Source organism: Stegodyphus dumicola, chromosome 3 (genome assembly GCF_044657685.1).
Source record: "Stegodyphus dumicola isolate Sdum_Otavi_A_Nest chromosome 3, ASM4465768v1".
Lineage (NCBI taxonomy): Eukaryota > Metazoa > Arthropoda > Arachnida > Araneae > Eresidae > Stegodyphus > Stegodyphus dumicola.
In genome coordinates, this window is record NC_140770.1 from 130,946,215 (window position 1) to 130,964,416 (window position 18,202).

General features: G+C 31.7%; 1 protein-coding gene across 2 annotated transcripts in view; it reads left to right on the forward strand.

The window, feature by feature from the left end:
- The window catches only part of LOC118183048 (uncharacterized), a 204,291-nt gene that overhangs the window by 177,920 nt on the left and 8,169 nt on the right, over nucleotides 1-18,202 (forward strand). For both annotated transcript variants that reach the window (XM_085813322.1, XM_085813323.1), the window contains 3 exons: nucleotides 6,906-7,178; nucleotides 13,401-13,641; nucleotides 13,749-14,135. In XM_085813322.1, the coding sequence (XP_085669448.1) occupies nucleotides 6,906-7,178; nucleotides 13,401-13,641; nucleotides 13,749-14,135 (901 nt within the window). The remainder of the gene's footprint in view (nucleotides 1-6,905; nucleotides 7,179-13,400; nucleotides 13,642-13,748; nucleotides 14,136-18,202) is intronic.

Here is an 18,202-nt window from a genome sequence, read left to right on the forward strand (position 1 = left end):
TTTAACATGGAACGTGTTTTTGAAAGACTGACGCAAAACTTTGATTCGTTCTGTGTGGTTATGTTACCAAGCAAACGAAAGCAAAAGCAAAATAATAATGCTTAAGAAGGAGAATAAGCCATCCAAGTATGTAGCGCTTTTTACTGTCAGTTAATATTCGGTAAAACCATCCTTAACGTTAGCCGCCTCGTCGTTCCTTTTGGTATTCCTTTTGGTTCATTTTGGTCGTTCCTTTTGGTTCCGTGTCTGATTGCGACATTATTAACACTCTCGAAGCTAAGGTTTGCTGTACAACGTTCAGACCTCGCTGAACAAGTAGCTATCTTATGTTTTCACCTGCATATTCAAGCCATTTTTCAATATCATCTAAGGCCCTGGACTGCGTAGAAGCCAATGTCCAATGCTTTATCAATCTCAGTCTCAAAGCTAATGCTGCTGTAGATTCCAACTGAACAGATGATACTGGAATTTTATCTGGTGCAGAAATCTTCGCATCTGCAACAGGAGAAGCACATGAAGCACTGACAAACTCAAAGAATTAATTACAAGTACCAGGACATCAGTGTCACGTTCTTGCACTACTTTAGCTTCTTGGTTTTCAGCGGCAATAGTATCTGAAGAATTTTATCCGACGTGAAGTTTTAAACTGACATATTCTAGGACAGCTTCTTCATTTATTATTAGTATTATTATTATTTTCTTCTTTGGCTTTTCTTTTATTTCGGTACGAAGCCTCATTTTCTTTTTCCTGTTCATTGTTAGATGCTATAACAAATAAAAAATTAAATTATTATTATTATAATCGGGTCATTGTTATTACTATCATTTATTACTATTTAGGTTTTCTATCGCAAATTCAAAGATTATAATATTTTTCTTAGAGCGGTAATTTTTTCAAAGCAATTCATCCCAAGACAGCGGACCACATAAATGATACCTATTACTTCAATTTATTTAGTTTCGATAAATTACTTATAAGATCTAACTTCCTTTGCTATCATGCAATGTGACTGGATCTCAGTGTCAAAACCTGGCGACTTCTGTCACAGGCATGAAAATGAACACAACAGGGAAAAGTATAAAAGCCCTTTAATTAACCTTAATTTATTAATTACTCTTTAATTTAGTTTAACAGAAAATCACGGATTTGCTTGCGTAAAACAGCACCAACTCCTAGTGGTGAGAACTCAAAGGTAATTTTAACAGTAATTCAAAAGGTTAAGGTGTAGTGCTAAACTATATAATTTAATTTAAATCTAACAGGCTGACTCAGACACCTATATCGGCGATATACTAACTAGACGGCCAGAATACGTAACCGCTACTAAGATTAACAGCTAGAGGACAAAATAGTAAACGTGCGCCTCAACAGCGAATTCACGCTCAGGCTAATCTTTTCGTTTCAACATTTTATATACTCTCGTTTGATTACTTAATTTACATCCTGGTAAGGAAATGCGAGGGGAAATAAGAGAATTCAGAAAAGATACTAAAATTAAAATAACTGATTAGTAAAACTAAGGAGAGTCCTGCATACTTATTACATTCGATTTATTAAATAAATCAATTAATGAATGTTATGCGTTAACAGAAAATCTATAATAAATTTTCGATGTGACTAGATGATCAGTTGTCACCAGTATCAACAGACAGAAATAAATTGTTGTCAGATCATCTATCGTATAACTAATTTAAGTTTAACTAATTTTTTTAATTTAAGCTATAAAAAATGCGCTAGTACTAATACATAATACATTTATCTATACCAGGAGTTCTCAACCTTTTTGCATCCCTATCACCATTGTTAGAAGATCATTCTCCCCTCCTTTTCAAAACTTCAATATTAAATACACATATTTATCTATACTTGGATGACTTTTTAACGTATTTTATAAATTAAAAAACAAAAAGTGTAGAAAATATTGATAAATACCAAAACTTGTATAAAAGTCGTTTTTTTTTTTTATATTCACAAATTAAAACTAAATATTTAACAGCTAAATAAAAGAATTACCGCATTCTCCTCCCAAAGAAACCTATAAAATTTCTTCCAAGGAGGGATTCCCCGAGTTTAAAGCCCCTGGTCTATACTCTGGAAAGTTGATACTTGCTGATCTGCCGTTTAAAGCCATAAACACCGACAACGAACGAAATCAGAGAATTTAAAATATTTTTAGATACGGAAGCAATTGTGTTTTTTAAAAGACAAGAGTTTATGGAGAATAGTGAGCATTGTTATGAACTGATAGCTTCCACCGTTAGATGGCGCTCCGAGCATCCTGCCTCTGAAAGAGTTTCGATAACCTAACTTCAGTTTAGGAAGAACGGATGTATTAAGCCTAATAGTACCGGAAGGCGTGTGCCTGATAATTATGCTTGTAAAAAACCATTGTATTACATGTAAATAAATTCATGGATACGAAATGTGTATACGTGTAAATAAATTCATGTCAAATATGAAGCTGAATTATCATTTACCTCTGGATTTAATGTTCGAACAGGAATCTAAATGAATGGTAATGAAAATAGTTATGACAGGCACCTACTTTGCGCAGTAGGAGATAGTTGTTGGGCAAAATATTGTTGCGGGTGTTTTCAGCTTCACTGTTTTTGCGGAGTCGTCCTCTCGTCTCCTTAATATTAATTCAATGATAGAGGTTTCGCCCGGAGTGCGGTTCCCCCCTTCTACGCTACGCTACTTCTCTGAAGATATAATTATTTCTCAGAAAGAACACGAAATCATATCCAGTGAGCAGGAAGGATGTAGATAACACTGTTACGGAACATAGGACATGGATAGTGACCGAAAATAGACTAGACAAGATTTATTAAATGTGTCTGATATGCTTCGATGGTTAGTGAAGAAAATGAGTTGCTTATCACGTTTTAAGCAATAAAAAAATAAAGAAAAATTTAATTCGGTCACCTATTCAAATACCAATTTAACACCCGAAACGATTTTAAGATAAACAGTTATGGCAGACGAACTACAATTTTATTTAATTTCCAAAAATTCAAAATAAAAAAAAAAAAAAAAAAAAAAAAAAAAAATCTGATGCGGACACATGATTTCCTTGTATGACCTATTAAATTATACAAATATTTTCCTGCAGTTCATTTAAACTTATTTTCACGAATTATTGTAACTTGAATAACAGATTTCTCGAGGCAAGTTGAAAATGGCATCAAAAGTTGCAAATTTTGAAATTAAATATTCCGGTCGATTATTTTGGTACAGGCGTCATAATTTTATTTTTTCTTAATGGATGTAAAATTCTCCTAAATACAAGTATAGGAAAGTATAGGAACGGGAGACCGCATGAAAGTTAAGATTTCGTTATTTGTCCAAAATTAGCTTTAAAAAAAAATTGACGTTTCCAAAACATGAATATTTTCATCATTTAAAACATTTCTGTAGTTGGAAGTATATGACTACGACAAACGATTGCGAAAATAAAGGCCGGGTAAGGGATAGGTATTAGGACTGCTCATTGCAATGAAATAAAGCAGGAGCGCAACTAGATGTTATAGCATCCTATGTATTAAATTTTCAACTTCTACAGCTAATTCCTTTTGAATAATGCGCGATATATACGAACATACGTAGAAAAGTCACGAAAAAAATCACTTTTGAATCCATTTTACAATCCGTTTTGGAAAAAGAGTCCTTTATTCTTTACGTGGTACAGATGTCAGCAAAAATAATAATAATAATAATAATAATCAAATGGATAGATAGATCAAACGGCAGTGGTCAAAATGGATATTTCCATTGAAATATGTAATATGAAAGTTTATTGGGATTACATTACTTCCTTTACTTCGTACAAGGTATTAAAAACTGAATAAATTACATTAAAAGGAATATTTTCTAATTTATGCTTCTTGTAAATCTTAGTCTAATTTAGGTAAATCTCATGAGGTATTCTAGCAATTTTAAAATAAGAAAAGTTCATTATATTAAACAAAATTGCATAATATTTCAGAATTAGACGAAGGAATCATTATTTTAATTACTTTAATTTTCTTTAGCAAGCTAAAGCTTTTCTAATTTAATATCAGAAAAATTAAATAAGCACCTTTCTTAAATTTAATTTATGAAAAGCAAAGAACGAAAATGTCATAGTCGATAGTTAACAAGAGGAGAAATAGATGGCGCTACAAGTGCATTCTTGAATTACATTTTGAAAAAGGCATAAAAATGCAACTTTAATTTTTAATACCCTTTCTAAGCTTTCAATAAGTAAAATTTTTAGCATATAACAGAAGTATTGCATCTTTGAGAACTAGATTTGAATCTAAATTACCATTTTTGTCTACAATTTAGCGATTGTATAATTATCAGAATCAAAAATTAATTTTCTTAATAAATAATGGAATTAAATTTTGCTTTTGACTGCGTATTTTAACGTAAATGTGGAAAGAAAGATTTAGAGAATATTTAATTGTTTATCAGAAAAACATTTTTTTAATTTCAACGAACATTTCGGATTCGTGGTTCTTTTCAACAATTTCTGTACCAGTTGTTTTAAAATCATTATTGCTGGTTTTAATCGCATAGCTGCGAAACAATGAGAATTCCATCAGTGCTGCCATCTCTTGGGAAGAATAGTAACTTAGTAATAACACTTATTAGTCCGAAAGGTGTTAGTCTCGAAATTGGATTTTGCGTCAGTTCAGTGTAAACGACGAATTACTTTTCAAATTGTTGCACGAAAATATTATCGCTCTGCATTATTTTTAAAGAAATTAAATAATGAAGAATCCGCATATATCTATACATCTATGTATGTAAAACAACGGTATCTCTGAAGCCATCAAATTTTCAATAACGTAGTCCTCCATCCAAACCTAGGCACCTGGAAGCCCGAATTTTGAATTTGCTTCATTATTTATTTCATATTTTGTAAAACTTTTATGAATTTTTGATTAACAAATTCAACGATCTAAAAGTGAGCAGTGACAATACTATTCGAAATAAAACACTTTTTATCTCTAGCGCGCGATCCTGACTGTCAGAAATTCTAAAGATAAATATTTATTAATATTTTGTGATTTTGCTATTGAATTGAATTTTATGTGACGTAACTACGAAGAACGTGATATTTAATAAATAAAGCACAGAAGGTTAATAATAAAAAGACAAAGGAAAAGTATTAGCTATCTTACTAATAAAAATGATGAAACAAGAAAAGACTGAAAAAATATAGAAATGTATGCCAACACTTACTACTTAACTTAAATATATTAGGACTTATGTTGCTAAGCAGCTTTAAGAATTTTGTGATTTTGTTGCTAAACTTTATGTGGCGTAAGTGAAGACGTTGTGAACTCTATGTGGCGTAAGTTGAACTCTGTGTGGTGAAAACGATGCGTAAAGCTAAAAAGTAAAAATTCTGGTGTATACACCACATGACTTCCTTGTACTGAGTATTAAATTATACGCCTTTCCCCCCCCCCCACTTTAACTTATCGGATTGAATTAAATCTACTTCGCCGATAGCGCATAAACCACAACAGAATAAATGCACTCTTTAAAATTCGCTATATTTGTTTACCATAGCGATACTCTAGCGTAGGTTCACTTAACAGCGTTATATTTCGTTCATATTATAACTCAGAATGCACAAAATTTATATCATTTGAAGAATTATCTAATCGTTGCCACATGTTCTATTCAAATACTATAATAAAGCTAAAACGATGTATAAAAGCAATTAAGCAAACAAAACAAAAAAGAAACAGTTTTTCACAGACGATTCGGTATTTCTCATTCAATTTATTCAGTTCTCACTTCCCGACAAGACAAAAAATACATAACTCAAAATATCTATATTAAAAATTTTGAAGTAAATCTTAAACACTTATTTCCTCGAAAAATTCCAGAAAGGATTAAGCATGATTTAATTCGCAATAATAAATGAAGGCGTTATCTTTGTTGTTGCGAAGCTTAGTCTCTCTAGAGTGGCAACAAATCTACTATTCTGCTGTATCAAATGTAAACAAACATGTCCGCCATGTTATTTAAAAATTAGGCTTAACCGCACTTAAACAGCCTTTAAATTGTTGATAATTCTACAAATATTGCTTGCAGATTTCTTAATGGCATAAAACTCTTAACGGAAAGATAAGAAAAACATAAATCAATAATTTTTAAAGCAAAAAATGCACAATTTACAAACATTTAAGAGTAAAGAAACTGAGATCACTGAGCTGGGTAACAGAGTGGATATATATATAAATATATTTATACACATTTGGTGCGGCCAATTGCTTTTGTATATAGCAGTCCTATATACAAAAGTTCAACGTTCTGAGGCTACTCGTTTTTGAGTTACGCGAAATACATTCGTACGTACAGACACCACGAAAAATTCTCTTCAGAATTCCTTTTAAAGCAATTTTATAATTTTTTTGGAAGAAAAGAGTTTTTTATTCTGCCCTTACGGACAGATATCGCACAAAAACATCGTTAAATTGCATTCGATAGCGGTCAAAATGGATATTTTCGTTGAAATATCTGCCTGAAACTTTTCGCGATTACAATACTTCCTTTTTACTTCGTACAAGGAATTCAAAATTTATGCTCGAATTTTCCTCCTCATTTTTTATTGATTTTCCCTAATTTTTTTAGCTTTCTGACCCTAGTGCTTGTTTAACATTCCCTATGAAATAGTTGATCACAGTCATTTGATAATAAAGCATTTAAATATTTGTGTTTAATAATCATTATAGTAGGTTAATATGAATTTTAGGTTTCCATATTTAATTGGGAAGTTTTTTTATTGAAATTTTAACTGAGTTCAATATGTTACAATTGCAGGTAAATTGTAAAAATATTATGTGTTTTTTGCATATTTTATAAAAGTGGTATTTATTAATCTTTTGAATTATTTTTCTTTTAGTTGGGATTTTACAGCGATGAAGAAGGATTAAGAATCGATCATGATATTTTATTTTCTTCCGATGCACTTATACATACAGAAGTAATCGATACTACGCCAAAATCAGATCTGAAACTCTCATTCAGCCTTGACCAGCTCCTGCCTTTAACCAAAAAACTTACTCTCGTAAACGAGACACAAGAAACTACAGCTTCTTCATCTGTAATGAACGTGAAAGATTATGTTGAATGGAAAATTCTTGACGATGTTGAATCAGCAATGGCAAATGAGGAGGTTTGTTACCAATTCTCTTACCTATTATTCTTGTGTTGCATTAAAAAAATTATTAATGCATTTGTAGAGTCATTAGTTGTATCAAAACAGGAGATGTGAAATATGTGTAATGCGCTCATCGGGATTTGAATTTCGGACTTTCTACTGTTCCGATGCTACTGGACATGCTTTCAAGTTACGCCCCGAAGGCACGTGGTTAGGAAAAAGAAAAATCTTACACATAAAGTCAAAAATTTTACACATGAAGTAATCAGATTCAGAGGTTAAAGCGAATTGGAAAGAGAATGACATTACAATCGAATATAACTGAATTTCAGAAGACAGTATATTAAATATTTCTTTCTGAGAAAGTAATACGGCGTATCCAGTATAAAATGCAGCTTACTAATTAGATTTCCATCGAGCAGATAAAACCACTGCATACTAATAGTTTCGATCTGAATTCAAATCCTCGTGAACTGGCTGATTGAATGAGAGTTATTTGTAGTTTGTTCCATGTATATCGGGCATGCAAATTGAAATAGATGATTATTACTGTCTAGAAATAAAACACATTTTCAAATTTATCCATAAACATCTAATTCTCTTAACTGTACAACTTTTGTAAGACTCATGCCAGTTATTTTGTAAATTTTATAATGCATTTCCATAGCCTGTATTGTAACACACATTTCCGCAGTCGGTATTGTCGTATTACTTACTTTCTCATGCACACTTAAACGTTTACTTCTCGGAGTTTCAGTTCTCGATACAAACTAGCTCAGCTTCACATTAATAAGATTTAGAAAAAAAAATGTTTTATGCAATAAGCTGTTATTTAAAAGGGTTACGATAATTAATACACTTAAGAGAAAAATAATTTGTAATTTAATGGGAATAACAAATTAAGTAACTTTCAGAATTCATCTACAATTTTATATTTCGAATAATGAAAGCGAGAGTGGGCGCCCATGATAAATTAAAAAATATAATGGCTTACACATTTGAAAATGTAATTAAATTAATAAATTTCGTTATTTAGGCATCCTACGCTTTTATTACTTGTGGTTTAAAATTGTTGATGAATTATGTAAATAAAGTTATTTAATCTATTATTCCCATTAAACTATACGACAAATTATTTTTATCCTCTTAGTGCATTAATTATCATGTCTATTTTGAATAAAAGCTTATTGTATAAAAATACTTTTCTTTTAATTTTATCTTATTTTCTGTTCTTTATTTTCAATTACACGTTATTAAGGTTGAAGTTTTTAATCATTGTTGAAAAAATTTATAATAATATATATAAAAGCAATAAATTATAAGAAAATTATGAAATAAAGAAAAATAATTGAACGTCGTTCAGCGAATGAAGAAATCGTTTTGAATATACAGTTTGGAAAATTGGATGTAAAAACAGTGTTATAACAAGTATTTTACTTAAAGCTAAAAGGAAAAACCGAATATAGCAATTCATCATTAAGTGCTCCAGATGGCAAACTCTAAAGCAGTTTGTCCGCAAAAAACATTTTTTTTCCCTCCCGCGTGCATCAGACTGCAATACATTATTTAAAAAATGTAGAGAATGGCTCAATTAATTTTTTTTTTTTTTTTTTTTTTTTTAAAAGAGCAAAAAGTTTGTTTTCATAATCTCTGAAAATTTCGAAACTTTATACCTGATAATCATGAACGTCTAAAAATAGAGCGATTTTCAAAAATTGGTCAAAAATTCAGAAATGAAATTACAATTTTCATGTAAGTTTCATTGAGAAAAAAAAATTTTTTTACCCTCTCTATTCGATGGTGGAAGCAGTAAAATTCTGGTATGTTTAGTTTGCTCGTTAAACTGTGTGTGAAAAATTATATGAATTGTGAAATATATGTGAATATATATATTTTTAAGTAGTTCTTTTTTTTTTTTTTTTTTTTTTTTCGTAAAATTTAACTGCTTTCATTTAGTGTAGTTGTTTTTACTTGGTGTTACTTGTAAACTTTGGAATTAGCTGCATCAAATGTACTTTAAAGCTTTAGCTATTTTTAATTTTCAACTGTCCTTATCATTTCAATCTTATATACGATATATAATCTTATATACTTATATATATAAATATATATATATATAATTTAAAGTAAAGTAGAAAGAACAAACGCTATATATATATGTGTGTGTGTGAATATATATAATTACAAAACACTTCTTTTGAAAACAAAACACAAACATTCCATGAATCACATATATTTCATATTATCATATTACATATGAAATATATGTGATATATATATACATATATTCACATATGAATACGGGTAAAAATCATTTAAACATTAAACGAAAATTACATTGAATTTTACAAAAATTCCTCCACCATATTGCATTGTCACCGACTAGTAGTGTATGCACAAAATTTGAACTCGAGAACTTATCAGGAAATAGACTGAAAACCGATCGCAAAATTCCAGCCACAGAGAGACACCATAAACGAACTAAATTAAAGCTTATAAAAATCGGTCCTTTTTGACAGTTAAGGGCTTAGCATATTTTCTTGGGAGTTTAATATTACAGAGAAAGGGTTTCAGAGCTCCTGACTTGTTTTTCCTCCAAGAGTTGTCGAAATTATGTATTTCTCGTAATAAACTCGTAGTACATGAATTTATTTACTTCTCAGAATAAACTTATAGATGTCTTCATCACCATCTACCATTTTATTACCTCCAGACTTTTCTTCTTTTTTCTCCTCCGTTCTCTCGTCGAGCTGCCAATTCCCTTTTTTCGCCTTTCCAAAACCAGTTCTCAGTTCTGCTACTTCGTGCGAGGGCGTTAACTGGTGCGTAATACAGCTAAAAAAAATATCCAAGAAATTGCGTAACCAATATTTACTGCACTTTATTTGCTTTTTTTATTTATTTATGTTTTTAGCAAAAGTATAAGTTTTAAATCACAATCACTAAATGACAAGAAAGATAATTTTTTTCTAATTAAAGCTGCCCACGCAGTTACTGACATTTAGTGTTTTTATTTAACTTATATAATGTATAGAAGATCACTTGGAAAATTCTTTATTCATAGCATTTGTGTTTCTAAAATAATTATGTTAAAAACCAATTTCCTAATTTTCTATTTATGACAAGTACATGTTTTTTGTGCTGGTTTCCTTTCATATAATTAATTCATATTAGGGTTATCAACTAAAATGAAAATGGCTTCTTTTTCTTCTTGATATATATGTTAGTTGTCTGTAGTTCTAGGACTAAATTACGAATTTTTTTTTTAACTTTGAAAAAAAATTTAATATATATGAAATGTAATTTCTCATACATTATTTGTTTTGTGCAGCCGGGGCAACAGGAATGAGACAAATTTTGGAATATAAAGTGGTAGGTTTATTTTAGCATCCATCTCACAAGCGTTCTCCTCGTACCTTGAGCAGAAGCCCAATTTATACATATGTGTGCGTCACGAGGCTCACCCAATCAGCGATATTAATTGAAATCACGAGGTGACGCTATCTTCTCATCAGGAGTGTTCTTAAGGACTTTATGTAATATGACAGATTTAGGAGTTTGGCGATTTGGCGGGCGCCAACAGGTTAATATATTTTATACTAAAGAAAGGATTTCGCCAAAATTTAGGAACGGGGATGCAATTTAGGTAGAGAATCGCCAACACATTATTAAGCAATATTAATAGAATTTAATTTAATCAATTGATTTAAAAATATCATTACAGATTATCCCCCCCCCCCATCTAAAAAGGCTTGCAGTCGCGGCCGTCGATCCAAGACAGTCCAGATAGTGAGAGCAGAAAATTTAGTTGTTAGGAAATTAAGTGAGTAGGAAAACTGATTGGATTTACCTCAAGGCACACAAAATGTTTACATAATATGACATAAAATATTTGAATATAATTAATACAGTATATAAAATATAATAAATGATTAATGAAATTATAATATAGTAACTAAGTGCAGAACAAATAAAGCATTAATAACATATTGCTGGTTAGCTACGCGGCAATAGGAAATAGTAATATAACTGAATTTGTAAGTTTATATCTTAGGGCATGCCATTCACAGTTTGTGTATGAGTCCGTACAATCATTAGAGTTGTCATTCAGGCTCATCTTCAGTCTTTTACTGGTCTTTGGAGATCTCCGGATCATTTAATTAGCGCTAGAATTATGGATTAGCATTGGCACTGAAAACATTTGAGATTTTATGTCACGATACTAGAGATCTTATACTCTTGTTGAAAATACAGATTTTGTTAGGTTTTTAACATATTTTGTCACTCTATTTTTCTCTTATTAATGATAACAAAACAAAATTTAACTTCCAACACACATTTTGCTAGGTTTTTAACATATTTTGTCACTCTATTATTATTGTACTTGTAATTGGGAAAATCACCAAACGTAGTTAAAGTGGGGTCGAAAAAATTTTCCTTTAAAATTTGGACTAATTCCACATATTTAGTAATTTTATGGCAGTTTTTGACATATACGCTAAATGCATTACCTTTTAGATATCGAGCTACATTATTAAGCTTCCACGTTCCATCTTTATCTAAATGAGTTTTGTTAAAGTACTCAAGCCATGAATTTATATCCATATCATTCTGCGCGTCAAAGGGAATTAATTATACTTGTTTCAGGTTCAGCGCTAGCTGCCCTTAATGAATCATCAGGATCAGAGATGTTTTCCTTAGCCATTATTCTCTTAATAATACTTTCATAAATAAAACTACTTTCATAAATAAAACTAACTCAAAAATAATACTCTTTAAATTTTCCCAAAACAATATTAAAACCAAAATACATCCTTTAAATACCAAATTTAAAATACATTTATACCAAAATAATACTTTTTAAAATTTTCAAAATAAAAACACTATTATTAAATCAGTAATTATAATTCAATAATAATAATATCATTTGCATCGCCAATCTTTTTACTAATTGCTCCTGTCTGACTTATTGTGACGAGAATACGAGTTATGAAATCGACACGAAAATACACATTTTTGTGCACTCTTAATTAGATTTTCGCAAAACACGATCAATCACCACACAAGCACAAAGCTCTCGAGAGCAACACAGAACGGCGTAGACGTAAGGAACTATTTCCATCCTCAAAAGTAGGTTAACGGTAAGAGCACATTTGATGAACGACGAACTTTCGATGGAAACACAGATCACGCATCACAGGGGGCAGAAGGATGCTTCTCTGGACGTAAAATAATCTGCAGAATACCAGAATACAGGTAACAGAAGGATGATTCTCTTGAAGCAAGAACGCCTAGAGAAAAATGCAGAAACATAAAAGTCGCACAGCGGCAAATTCATCTTAAGTGCGTAACATTTTATCCGTATAATCCTTGGGGTATTTTCTTTTTTAGATAATCCCTTTGAAGGTGGTATCCTACCGGCTTTCTGAAATGTAATTTCTCATACAATATTTGTTTTGTGCAGCCGGGGCAACAGGAATGAGACAAATTTTGGAATATAAAGTGGTAGGTTTATTTTAGCATCCATCTCACAAGCGTTCTCCTCGTACCTTGAGCAGAAGCCCAATTTATACATATGTGTGCGTCACGAGGCTCACCCAATCAGCGATATTAATTGAAATCACGAGGTGACGCTATCTTCTCATCAGGAGTGTTCTTAAGGACTTTATGTAATATGACAGATTTAGGAGTTTGGCGATTTGGCGGGCGCCAACAGGTTAATATATTTTATACTAAAGAAAGGATTTCGCCAAAATTTAGGAATAGGGATGCAATTTAGGTAGAGAATCGCCAACACATTATTAAGCAATATTAATAGAATTTAATTTAATCAATTGATTTAAAAATATCATTACATATATATATATTTTAATTTTATAATTCGAGCCAATAATCTAGCATCAGATCAGATCGGCATTTTTAATTATCGGCTCATAAAGAATCTATTAAACAAGAAAATTTAACAAACATTCTCTATTCGTAAAAAGGAAATTTAAGATGTTTTCACCTATTTTGTTTTATTAATTACAATAAAAGATTTGTTTAAATTAATTTTAATTTGATTTTCTGTAATCTAATATAGTTCGAATATTTATCTTTGTTAATATCAATTATCTTTTTTATTATGGCAAATATAAAAGAAAATAAAAAAGTGTTGTCAACTGCTAATCTTTTGTGCGAAGACAAGATTGCATTTCATAACCTACTGCATTTATTACATTCATATTTTTCATACAGGCTGATACTCATACTGCCAGTAGCACTAAGAGTGACATTGATGTGGTGGTTCCTCTTCAAGACGATGGAAATCTGCAGCATCTTTCGGATGGCAATTCATCGTTCAGTAGCGATGATGATGTAATTGTTCTAGGACCTTCTTATGCTAATGAGCACAAATCCAGATCTGCTGCTTCAAATCTGAGATCCATTTCGCTCACCAGCCATCAAGAACCTAGGATGAACGATGCTTTCAGAGCAGGTTAGGTCTTTCATCATTTTCCCACCTACTAAACATACTGAAAATTATAACCATCTTAGTTATCTTGAGATAAGTTTCTTGTCATGAATCAGTAGTTTCCCTTGCAGAATCTGCCCTTCATTCTGAGGAGAAGATTATTGCTCAAGAATCAGCAACATCCTCCTCTGCAGAAGACGTGAAGGTTGTTCGAGCAGGTCTCGGTCGACATGTTTCGGCATGGCTGGGAAGACCATGGGCACTGTCAGTACTTGGCGTCTGTGGGTTCTTAATTTTGGCTACGCTGTATATTTTAGTTTTTCTCATGGTTAAAGCCTGCGAAGGCTCACTGAAGAAAACCAACTGTTGTCTGGCTGGTGCCCAGCTTGTGGCACTTCTTTGCCTCTACATTGCTGCAGCTCTGTATACGTGGAAACCGTCTGCTCTTCTTTGTGGTCTTCAGAGGCTGATGCCAAATGTCAGTCTTTCTTTCTGTTATGGCTGTCTCTTATTAAAAGGTAATCAAAATTTGCAAATTTCTGTATTTTTTAAAATTTTAAATATAAATCTAAAATAAGAAGGTGTGCTCAAATTTTCGTTATAGTTATCGATTGATGAATTACTTGTAATCAAGACTGGATTAACCAGTAATCTTAAGCACGTGCTTAAGGCATCAAAGAAAGGGAGTTTAAAAACTACCTTTCCTTGATGTACCCCCCAAAAAAGGGAGTTGGACCACAAAAACGTGCTTATAGGTATTCAGGGAAGAGGCACCAAAAAGTTTTCTTTTGCCGGTTTTGCCATGGAATGTATGCTGCAAATTAACCAAAACCGAAAGAGGGAAGAAATTAAAAAAAAAAAAAAAAAAAAAAACTAGCCTAAACATATGTAGAAGCACCAAAATTGTAAAGTGCTTAGGGCCTTTGAAGTAATCCGGCTCTGCTTGCAGTGAACTGTATTATTTAAAAAAATCCTTTCGAAGGATTACTAAACATACGACAATACAGAAGTTCATGGAGTAAAAATCAAACAAATGGCGGTAAAGGTATATTGTTTCCAAGGTAAGGTATAGCAAAGAAGTAGGTGTGATTTGAATGGGGAAAATATTTAATTAAACGTATTACAGGTAAAGAATATTGCACCATTTTAGCAGTAATACTCACGAAAACATAAATAAGGAAAATTTAATTATGTTGCGATATTTTATTTATATAACGACCGTTAGGTATTACAAAGGTGGACTTTTAAATCTTTGCTCAGCGAATGACTTCTTAGTACCTTCTACCATTTATGTATTTTATAAATTAAAATTTGCAAGTTTCTCCCAAAGTTAATAAACATATAGAGACAACCAACATTTTTTTAGCCATACAAAAAAAGGAAAGCTTGAAAAACTGTACTTTTGCCGGGATTCGAACTCCGTATCTCCAACATACTAGCTAGACGTGCTACTTGTTTCACCACGAGAGCATGCATAGGGGCTGCGATAATTCCTTACGAATGAAAGCACCAAAAACTTCTTTAACCTAGTCAAAACCATACGGTATTCTATTCGTCTTGGCAAGTGTTGTCACTGTACAGAACATAAGGTCTTTAAACAGTAAGGACATATATTTTGAAGGAGAGAAGTAGCCCATACAATTTTGTTGCCAGTAACGAAGATGAAGTTTTTAATTGTATTAAATTAAATTAATATTTAATTGTATTTAAATTTTTAATTGTATTAAATTGTTTTTAATTTTATGTATCGCTCGTGAACAGTTCTCACAGTTCAGCCGTTTACAAAATGTGAAACTTTAATTTAATCAGTGTGTAATCGCTTATCAGTGAGGGATTTAAGTGTGTGTAATTGCTTATCGGTGAGGGATTTAAAAACAATAAATTCGCATTTTACTAATTAATTTTTTATTTTATTATTTTATTTAAACATTTCATTTGCCTAAATTAAAATGTATTTAATTTACAGTGTGCAATTGATAACTTTTATGAATAGTAGAAGCCTTATTTCTATTACTAAAAGGTGTTTCAAACGCATCTGTTACCCATATGGTATAGAATTTTATCTTTTAAATTTTTGAAAGTTTTTGTTAGAACATTTGATTAATATTTTAGATTTCACCCCCTGTTTCAAAGCACGTTTCCAGTCATCATCTTATAAGGTATTTCTCTCACTTCCTTAGCGTGCCTTGGTGGTGTAACGGTAGCACGCTGGGACAGTATTCCGGAGGTCCGTGGCTCGATTCCCTGCGAAGGCGGTTGCATATTTTTCATCTTGCTTGCTTCAAAAATACCTAATGTCTCTACAATGTTAGAACATTACTCCAGTCGCATGGGTTTATAAGTTGTATTTTCGGATAAATTAGGCATAATCGTGCATTTAGTCTATATTGCTATAAATTCCAATCTACATTTTACGATTTTTAACTATGGATTCAACGGTTTAAAAGAGAAAAATGCAATAAAAATTTATAGTATTTTAAAGATATACAGCTGCAATTTTTTTATCATGTAATTTAAATAAAAAATTAAAATGCCATTTTTAAAATTTATTTTATTTAAAAATAACTTTATTGCCGAGGATGACGTGTTGAGAAGTGAACCATTTTCGATTTTTTTATTATTTTTTCTTTAAACTTCAGAATGACTGTCAGATATAGTTTTTCCCTTACTGTAGTCTGTTAATTACGAATTGGCACTTCAGAATCATTTTTACTACCCGGCTTGCCTCGTAATCATGGTAACGACAACTGTAGTAGATAATCGAGTCCTCCGAATGCTTTTTTTTTTTCTCACTTCCGTTTAGCGTGTTTCGCTTTGTGAAAAGCACATAAATGAAAGCTGACTTGAACTGCAGTCTCAAATGGAAAGAACTGTGATGACAACATAAGCTACAAGTACAAATGGTGGAGGGTTGGGAAGCTCTTAAAGTGCCCATTTAAAAATACCGTATATTTCTGCAGATAAGATGACCTTCAGATAAGACAAAGTATAAATTTCGACAAAGTTTTATAGTTTTGTCGTATAAGACGACCTCCAAACTATCAATGTCCTAGAGAATTAACTTAGATCAGGGATCATCATCTGGAACAAATTTTACTTTCTCACATTTAGCAACACTGCCTATAGAAGCACGTGCCGAATCACAAACTCATATGTACCTTTTAGAAGTTTCGTTATAGGTCGTGCCGTAACTTCAAACAATCTGCATGATAAGTATAATTAGCATAAAATTTGTAAAGTGCGTGCCCAACCATGGAACCAACAAAAAGAAAGAAATATAAAGCAAACTTCAAGTTAAAAGTCACAAAAAAGGCTGAATACTTGAACAAATGTGCTGCAGCAAGGGCTTTGATATAACAGAGATGGTAAAATATTGGAGAAAGGAGGAAAATGCTATTAAAAATACCAATACAAAATTATCTATGAGAAGAGGAGTAGCTTGCTGGCCAAACTTGGAAAATAACATTGCAGAATGGGTAGAAGAACAGAGGTAGAATTGTTATATTACTACAAGAAATAAATATCATTAGGACTTATTCACTGAAAGGCAGAGCCAACCTAGAACAAGGCAGAGAATTTAAAACAACAGTAAGTTGGTGCTGTCGTTTCATGAACAGGAAAAGTTCTAGTAATAAGACAGAAAGCAAAAACTGCACCAAAGTTATCAAAATGTCTGGATCATAAAGTCACAAGTTTCTACAAGTTTGTTATTCGTTTGTTATCGATGCAAAAATACAACTTTCCATTATGTTTTGCAGTCACGTAACTGAAAACACTAAAATTCGCTTAGACGAACAATACTAAGATTGTTGTTATATACCAGAGGTGCTAATTCAGAAGTCAAACAACAAAAATCAGCGTTATATTTACAAAATTTTCATAGTTTTACCGAACCACCATCCTCAGCTGCAAAACCGCAAATGACTTCTGAATTAGTATTTATTCGGCGTGTAATTGTGTCTTATTTATACCAGAGGTGGTTTAAATTTAATGCTGCATCTTTAGACAACTCTCTAAAAAAAACACCATTCAAAGATCACTTGCGTGAATAATGGAATAACTGGATTATGAATGGCGAAAAGTCGTATACGAAAAGTAGTATGTAATTTTTATAATTAAATCATGGGAAAAAAGGAAAGGCGAAACAGTGATGAAATGCTTCAAAAAAGTGTGGGATTTCTAATGCTGTGAATGGCACTGTGGACGATTTATAACAGGATACCTGATGACGAAGCGGAAATCGACTCACTAGATACTGAATGGGACCCACATGACTAGCTTCTCAACAATGAGTCAGGATGCACTTGAGTAGCTTCTTGCCTTGGGTGATGAATGTGAGAATTTTGCAGGATTTTAAATCCACTGGCGAGTGAATTGTTTTATTTTATAATGGTTTTAATTTATGTAAGTTTCAATCTAACTTTTTTTTTGTATCTCACCTTTAAGACGATTCGAGGGGTCTTATCGTTTTATCTGCAAAAACATATGCTAACAGATTACAGTTGGGATAAACGCGGATCTGCTGCATCTGTGCTTTCAAGTTCCATCCCCCAGCCTTTTTTAAGTAAACAATTCATTCCGCTGT